This window comes from Chelonia mydas, chromosome 3, assembly GCF_015237465.2.
Source record: "Chelonia mydas isolate rCheMyd1 chromosome 3, rCheMyd1.pri.v2, whole genome shotgun sequence".
Lineage (NCBI taxonomy): Eukaryota > Metazoa > Chordata > Testudines > Cheloniidae > Chelonia > Chelonia mydas.
Window position 1 is genome coordinate 115,749,630 of NC_057851.1, and position 9,070 is coordinate 115,758,699.

The window sequence follows — 9,070 nt, forward strand, 5'->3', positions numbered from 1 at the left end:
ATTAAACAACACATTTTGGGGGAAAGTACTGAAAGGCAAAATCAGATTTGTACACATGCTATGGGTCTGTCGAGTTCTTGTTTTAAGCCGATGGTTCTCAAACTTTTATACTGGTGACCCCTTTCACATAGCAAGCCTCTGAGTGCAACCCCCCCCCCCCCATAAATTAAAAACACTTCTTAATACATTTAACACAATTCTAAATGTTTGCGGCAAAGCAAGGTTTGGGGTGGGGGCTAATATGTAATAATCTTGCAACCCCCTGAGGAGTCCTGACCCCCAGTTTGAGAACCCCTGTTTTAAGCTAATATGATAACCTTTAATTGATTATTGTTTTAATCATCCTGCATTTTGGTCTTAACAGGGAGCAATAGAAAAAGTGAAGGAAAGCGATAAATTAGTCGCAACCAGTAAAATAACACCACAGGATAAGCAGAACATGGTGAAGCGTGTAAGCACCATGGCTTATGCATTACAAGGTAAAACAAATTTGAAGTTCAGTGACAATGTTACAGACTTTGAAAGACTAGTTAAGAGGAAAATTTTAAAGGGAAATCCTGTGCTGCACTAGGAATAAGAATATTTAGCTCTTATGTAGCACTTTTCATCCATAGATCTCAAAGAGTTTTACAAATTAGGTCAGCACATTCACATTTTACAGATGGGTAAACTGAGGTACAATGGGACAGTGACTTGCCCAAGGTCATCAGCAGGTAGTGGCAGAGTCAGGAGTAGGATCCAGGCCTCCTGAGTCTCAGTCCAGGACTCTAGCCACTAGGCAATGCTGCCTCCCTAGGAGGTTTGCTAGTAGAATTTACTTCTAGGTAATATCCCCAGCTGCCATTGCTATTGAGAATTCGAGTCTGAAAAAAAGCAAATGGTATTTTACTTCGTACCAAAGTGCTTGTTTTTTACAGCCAAAGTTTTAGAGTTGGTTCAAGTACATTTTAGTTTCAAAGAACAGGAGTAGCTGGAGTCCTTTATTGGGAGAGAGCTGTACTCGGAAAACTTTCCAGCCCAAACAAAATCTTTTAAGTGCTTGCCTGAATCAGGATATAAAACTAATGAAGGCCATTGATTGTTTCTTGAGGGTAGATCTTATCTGCTGGGTATTGATTGTGTTCCATAGAATTACTTCCATACCTAGCCACAAGCCAAACTGCTAAATTCTGTGATTCTCTCAGATCTTGCAAGTTAAGTAGGCAGGCTGGGTCAGTATTTGAATGAGAGACCAAGATGCTGCAATTCAAGATGTTGAGGATTCAGTAAGTGATGCTCTTTCCTCAGAGTCAATGAACCAATGTTTCCATACAGTATTGGGTGACAGCGCTTGACAGCAGCAATCTTTGCACTAATTAATAAAAATTACTGCTTTTCCCTTTTCATAAGAGTGTGGATGTTAACCCCAACATCCTTGCCAAATTCCAGTTTAAGTAATCCCATTTTTGCCTACAATTTTTAAATTGGATATAATATCCTTTTTATTTCATTTAGTAAACTCTGTTGCTGTGTACTATTATATAACTGTTGATTGACACCAAACGTGGCTGCATTTCAGTGACTGATGAATCCCTATTGTGTGACTTAATTTGTTTGTAAAGTAATGTAAGCTCCATGGAGAAAAGATACTACAAAAGTGCAAAGTAATAGTATTCCCAGAGTAATTGCACTGACTGCGTTTGGTGCTGAATTGAGTTTAAAAAAAAAAAAAAAAAAGGCTGCACTCCTAATTAACACAGTAACTAATCTGAACTAATGAAACTGCTCTTGTTGATGAGCATTTTTCTAAATTAATTTGTATCCTGTGTTTTGACTACAGCGGAGATGAATCATTTCCACAGTAACCGGATTTATGACTACAATAACGTGATCCGCCTCTACCTGGAACAGCAGGCACAGTTTTATGAAACGGTAAGCTGCAGCATATCAATACTGGTTTCTAGTGCATGCTGTGAGGCCACTTATTTTATCTGTCAGAAACATTAGCTGTGTATTAATCATTCTGCATGTGCACATCTCTTTGAAAGCAGTTGCTTGAAAGGCAATTTTACATTTAATTTAACAAAAAAGTACAGGGACAAAGGATGAACTGAAAGAACGTTTTCTGTAGAGACTTCCAAAACCAAAACTTTGCAGCACATGGAACTTAACGTATAATATATTACACTCAGATTGACTTCTTTAAAATAACATTATTAAAGCTGCTAAGTCAAGCACTGGAAGTTAGGAAATGCTTATGCTCACTTAATGAACAGCTCTTTGATATTTTTACTCCTGGGGAAATTCTGCGCAACTGCAATGCAGCAGAAAATTGCCCCCTGCAGAATCCCTTTGCTTCCTTGCAGGAAATGGTTTCTGTGGGGAAGCAAAGAGAACCTGCACCAGTGCTCACTCACCCTTCATGGCAGCTCAGACACGTCTGTTCAAGCAGCTCGGGGAAGAGGGGTCTGGTGATGTCCTGGCCACCCAGGGATCTTAGTCCCAGCTGGAGGGGTGGGGGGGAGGAGGAGGAGGAGGAAGATGGAGATGGAGTTGCACCTCCTCCTTCCCTGCATGGAGCAGCCAGAGCTGGGTCAGATCAAGCCCCAGAAACTTCCCCTGGCTGATGGAAGCTCTGCACCGTGGGGGGAGGATGTGCCTGTGTGGGGGTGAGGCTCGGGGGGAGAGTTCCAGGTGCAGAGTGGGGGTGGCAGGGAAGCTCCCTGTACAGTGACCCCTCTCCCCACCCATGCACCTGGAACACCCACACCAAGCTCCCTCCATTTCAGGAGTTCCCTGCACCCAGAACTCCTTCCCCAACCCCACTGAGCCTCATCCCCTGCATCAGGAGACCCCAGACCCCCCCACCCCACTGAGCCCCAATTAGCTACACCCTGAACCCGAACCCCAACCCCACCAAGTCCCAGTCCCCGCCCCACTGAGCCCTAACCACCTTCACCTCGTGCCCTCCCCCCCCCCCGGCAGAGTCTCATTCCCCCTGCACCCAGAACCTCACACCAAGCCCCTGTGCACCCAGATTCCCCCCTGCACCCAGACGGCCCACTGGGCTGCCCACACCCAGACTGCACCACACAGAACCCTGGTACTTTTGAGGGAATTCTGCACTGAAAAATTTAAATTTCTGCAAGATTCTGCATATTTTATTTGTCAAAATAACACAATATAATCACACCATTTTCAATTATTTTGGTAATTTATTTCAAAATATTTGTCAGCAAATTTGAAAATGGTGGTGTTTTGACAAATATACAGAATTTTGCAGAATTGTAAAATATTGTGCGTGGAATATTTTTTTGGTGCAGAATTCCCTCAGGAGTAAATTTTTTCTCTTTATTGTTCAGTATGGGGCCACGCGCCTTATATACTGCACGCTCTTCAAACCCTGTTGTGAAGGCAGACTTGCCTCATGGACCTTTCTATGGTGCTCAACTGAAGTCATTGGGAGCTATGCTTTGAATGTATAAAGTGCTATATTATGCTAACTACTCTGAAAAATCAAGTCCAAGGCATCTCAAATAGAGTACCTAAAATTTGTGGCTACTTTTGACCTTCATCTCTCTGTGTCTCATCTTTCTGTCTGTAAATGGGAATAATACCCCTCGCTCATCACACACAGACATTGTGAAAATAGATTAATTAGTGTTTGACTAGTGTGCAGTAAATAAGTCCTAGAAACATACATTGACCAACAAGGAAAAAAACTAAATATTGAATAGTTGCTCATTCAGTGAGTACCATCCATCCAGTGCACTGAATGGGAGGTAGGATCCTGTGGGAAAAACTAGTATGTGATCATGTAATCAAAGACTGTACAATGATGCATACGCACAAAAGGTCTTGCTAAGTTTGCACAGGCGACCTTAATTCTGGCTTTTTCTAACTTTTGAATGCTTCACTTAACAAATCTGATGTAGTATTTGTACATAATTTATTAGGGTTTTTCAAAATACAAACTGATAAGACAGAAATTTCGTCATGTGGCATCTTATTGACCCCCCCCTCCCATGAGTCATCAGTAGAATAGGAGCCTTTTATATTCACAGCACATAGACTATTGCCACTTGAACTAATGGAGTAACTAATAGCAGTAATAAATTGTCATTTTCCGTGGAGACCAGCACTAAAAGGTGAAGAGAAACGCACTTTGCCAGTGGATTTCATGGATATTTCCTGACAGTAGAAGAATGGTTAGTCTCAAGAAACCTGGGTTTCTCTTCAGGCTCTGAAGGGGGAGTGTTTTAGTGGAACATTCTTCTGCCTGTTCCACACCCCTGACTCCTTGTCCCAATCCTATTCTTCTTGCCTATCCAGTCCCAGTCTCCATTCTTCGGGCTTCTTGTTCCAGGCCCATTTTCCCTGTCTTCCCAGTCTGCTTGTCCTAGTCCCAGTCTCCTTGCCCAGACAGTCCCAGTTCCTTTCTCCTGTCCCCACCCCCTCCCAGCTCCCAGTCCCACTCAGCCTCCTGCCCAGGCTCCTCATCAGATCTGTCTTCTCCCCACTGCCCATTTCCCTCATCTGAGTCTGCACCCTATCTGCTTGTCAAATCTGTCTTCCTTTTCCTCTGCCCCTCCTCCGCCTATTGGTTTACAGTCTGTCTCCCCTATCTCCGAATCTGATTTTAGAGACCACTCCCCTGCCAACTGGTTCCTGGCTTTGCCCCCCATGATTTCCACACCATCTCCCAGCCTCTTCCCATCCCCCAGTCAGAGTTTCTCTCCTCCCCGCCAGCCCAGTTTTCCGAGACTCTTTGTCCTAAACTATTACTGTCCTACTTTCCTTCCCCCAGTCCAGCTTTTCCCCCCTCTGTATTCATATCAGACCACTTCCTCCTCCCTGTTGCCTGGGTGCCAGTAGGGTCATCATTGGGAGCACAAGAGACCAGCTCCCTGCTCTGTTCTGGTGTCTGGGCCAGAGGAGCAGCTATTACAGATTTTGCCCTGATGGCTGGAGCAAGCTCAGTTGCCCTGTAAGGATGGTGATGCAGTCAGGGGAGCACTAGGAGATAGGAGGGATTGAACATACACATTGAGGACTGAATCTTCAGAGAGTTTAGCTGTTAAACTTTTACATGTCTAGTGGGCATGCGTGAACTGCAACTTCAAAGGCTTAGTTTTACCAAATTTGGTTGGATTTTCATGGGGACAGCAAAAGGCCCATTCCTGATACAAAACACCAAACACTGCCTAATTTTAAGTCTCCATTCCAAAGCATGAGCTCTTAAAAGAAAAGGTTGCTAGAATTTTTTAACATGTGCATAACAATGTATTTTTATGTCAGCTCATTCCTAGAAATCGCTAAACCATTTTCACTGAAATTTTCAAAAAGATTCAGCCTGTGACAGAAACCCAGCCTGGGAAATTTCAGCCCAAGTGGTTAAAGTTCGGCATACAACTGAAAAACAGGGTCTTACAGTGTTGGGCAACTTCAGTAGGTAGTGCTACCAGATTTAACAGCTGTCTGACAGAATCACAGAGAGAAAGGTAGTGATAATGATCCCCTATCTGCCAGCAAGGTGATTTCACTCTCTGGTGCAGCTGCCCCAGCAGGCTCAGGGATATGTGTAGTTAGCATTACCCCTGCTCTCTCCAGGGTGATGTGGCCAAAACTGCAAATTAAGCGCCACCCCCCACCCCATACTGCCAGGCTGGTGTAAAATAGCTTTAGCGTAAATGAGAATTGGGTCCTACGAGTTTAATGGCAAGTGGCCAGACTAACTATTAATACTATGAATAACACATGAGAACATGCAATAATGGTATGTTCTTGAGTAAAATAGTAACTGGCAGCTAAGTGACCCCCTCAGAAACACCTAACTGATTAAAATTATTGTCCAGACATTACGGTCGTGTGTGTGTGTGTGTGTGTGTTTGGAAAAACCACCCAGTGTGCATGACAGATCACACCTAGCCAGTGTGTTAAATCCAAGCATGAATGGGTTTATGTGTGTGTCCCCCTTTTTGATATTAGTTCAAGAATTCCCATCCACCAAGTAGTAATGTAAGTTGCATCCACATTTGCTGGCAGGAACTCAAGACCTTCTTAGCCTAAAGAGTTAAGCTTTAACGGGTGAGATTTTTTTTTTAATTTAAACAAAGTTGCATCACTGCCTGAGCAAATGACAATTGTCCAAATACTGAAGAAACAATACACTGTTATGGTTTGGAGCATCCCATCAAATTGCGCTAATTGGCAACTATGGGGTCTCTGCAGAAAAGCACCGAATGGGCCTTAAGAATTATCGAACCTCTTGCCAGTGTCCCTCCAAGTCAGGGCTAAGGCACATTGGTACAACAGTGTAGGAACCTTGCACTGGCCATCTTGTGTTCTGTCACTAGCTAGAGGTATGGAGAGTCCAGAGCTGTCAATCCGATCTCTTTCATGAACACTATAAATACATAGAATCGTTAACTGGGGTAGGAAAGCACTCCATCCACTAATACTGTTTTTCTAAGTTGAACATTTAATATTTGAGGAATGAATCAACTGAAATTTTCTTGGCAGAGAGCTCTAAGATGAGCATGAAAGCTATGTAATGTAAATATGTAAAGTAGTCATGCTATTCATGTGTTCTTTTTGTTTGTTCCAGATTGCACAAAAACTGAGGCAGGCACTTGGCCGCTTTCCGGTGATGTAGAAATAAACTGGGATGGATAATGAAGAACAACTCCGAAGTGCTTTTCTGATTTGGGGGCAATGCGACTAAAAAGTTTTAGTGTTTGCCATCCAAGAAACCAAAAAACACCACACCAAAAGGAAAAAAATCTGAATTGCAAAAAAACAGTTAATAGTTTAAGATGTTTACTGTTCTCCGCATTAGTCTTTGCCAGCCAAAAAAACAAAATCTGAATTGCAAAAAGAGTGGAAATAATTTGATGTTTACTTCTTCAGTCTAAATGCACCAGTTATTTAGGTATATATTTATCTTGAACACTCTTCCTCCATATCTATCTTTTAAACAAAAGCTGTCTCTTGCTAGCAAGTGCTCTCAGTTGTAGGGCTCGAAATTGTAAAACTAGTCTGCATTTCCATGGATTACAAACAGATTCATGGTTTGTCATAATTTCTTCCAGTTTACTCTTGACTAGTGTCAGATCATGAGGTATTTTTTTCATTTAAAAAAAGTGAATAAGCCTGAAAAAGATGGTTTTTATATTTTTTATTTTCCTTATATACCATTCAGCCTTTTGTTGGAATTCCTTTCAGCAGTTATGTAAAGTTTGTGTATGTTTCAGTTGCACACTCAAGATAATCTCTTAAGATTGTTTTGTTCGGTGATCATTTTGCTCTATACGGTTATGCTTTCCAACATGTACTTCCAGCACAGTCTCCATAACATGATGGCTGGCAAATTGTTCACTTTTTTCCATAATTACTTAATATTCCGTTCTTGTGGAACAAAGCCTTAGAGCTTGTGTGCGTTGGGCTCTCCCTCCCTTCCTGGCCATGCACTGTGCAAAGAAGAGACATTAACCAAGGAAAGAGCCATTCCAGGAAACTGGAAAAATATTCTTTCACACCAGCAGTCTGACTCCATTAAATATTATTCAGCCATGGGCTACCTCTAATAGGGTACTTAGTGCTGTGTCCTGGCCATCATCTTCCCCTTTGCCATACAGAAGTCAGAGTATCTGCAGAGATGACACTTCCAGTCACTTCTGACCCCAAGTGACAGGAGTCCCCAGATTACTACCCAACTCAGGTTTTCACACAGTAGTACAACATGCTACTGGCTCCCATTCAGCTTAAAAAAAATGAATCCACAGCCACTAAAAGGAAGAGGGGGGGGGGGGAAAAATTCTAGTGCAAACTGAAGCATGACCTCTGAGGTGTTGAATAAAATCCAGGATGTGTGGCAAATAAGTTATTAAAAATAATACTGTAGGTGCAAATGAGGTATGGTGTTCACCGCACATGAATGGCACAGTTATTGTCTTTACTAACGAAGTGCCACTAAACAACTACACTTTAGGCAAACTTCTGATAGTTACCATCCAGTATTTCACTTAATGCCACAAGCAAGCCAGGATGCCAAACTGCAGCTTTTGCTAGAATCTTCCCTCAAATATAAACAACTTAAGGAATAATTTATTTTACCCACAAAGCCATGATAAGTGACGGGTACATTCTGCTGATTCTATTGTTGCCTTACTATGTTGTGTATTGCTGTTATTTTTGTGAAATATTTTTACAATAAAAGAAAAATCTGGATCTGCCTGAATAACATGAAAACAAAAAATCACTAAGCCTGAGTCCAGATGCTCTTTAGTAGCACAGGTTTTGTTCATATTTTATAAATACTTTGTTTTCCCTCAATTTAGTTTTCTTCCAAATTCCATAGAGCAGTATTTGATACAGCCATTTAAATATATGTACAAATTGTAAAGAATGTGTATAAATGTTTTACACCAAATGTAAGATCTTTCCTGCATGTAGAAGCAACTTATAAAATAAATTGTTACGACGTGTACAGTAAATTCTGAAAGCACCTTTTCAAACTAACATTTTTTCAGCCTTTGTATATTCATTTTTCTGTGATGAAAGTTCTTTGTAACTGGTTCTTAGCTGGGGGGAATTCTTTTACCAAGCTTTGAGCTGACCCTGATGCACAAGTTGCAGGTTGTGCATCTGTTAGTGGAGATGGTTTGGGAATCTAAGCATAATGTGTGCATTTCCAGTGTGGGGAAGCTGTGTTTGTAACACCTATGTCAGACATATAAAACTATTTAAAACAAGCAAATCTGTTTAAGTCCTAGAAAATAAATTCCTTAGACTAATATATATTTATGTATACCCATAAGACTGTTTTCTTGAGAAGATCATACAGCTTCTTAAGTTGAAGATGTAGTTTGAGGTGCAAATGTGTCCTACATTGCTTTGCTTCATCAGGTTATGCAACCTGGCCAGCAGAGGAATGAAAAAGCATCCTCACTTCTTCCATAAAGAATGTAGGAGAGAAGGCAAATACCCGACTGCTCAGTTCTGCTGCCTGTGAGTTAAAAAAAACAATCAAGCAGTACGTTGGTATTGCTAGAGGAAGGTGGGTCCATGAGAAGGAAGTGGTCTACTGAAT

General features: G+C 41.7%; 1 protein-coding gene across 2 annotated transcripts in view; it reads left to right on the forward strand.

Moving 5' to 3' along the window:
• The window catches only part of SNX9 (sorting nexin 9), a 94,235-nt gene extending 85,739 nt beyond the window's left edge, over nt 1-8,496 (forward strand). For both annotated transcript variants that reach the window (XM_037895053.2, XM_043544257.1), the window contains 3 exons: nt 365-479; nt 1,820-1,911; nt 6,587-8,496. In XM_037895053.2, the coding sequence (XP_037750981.1) occupies nt 365-479; nt 1,820-1,911; nt 6,587-6,634 (255 nt within the window). In that variant the 3' untranslated portion in view covers nt 6,635-8,496. The remainder of the gene's footprint in view (nt 1-364; nt 480-1,819; nt 1,912-6,586) is intronic.
• The last annotated feature ends 574 nt before the right edge of the window (nt 8,497-9,070 follow it).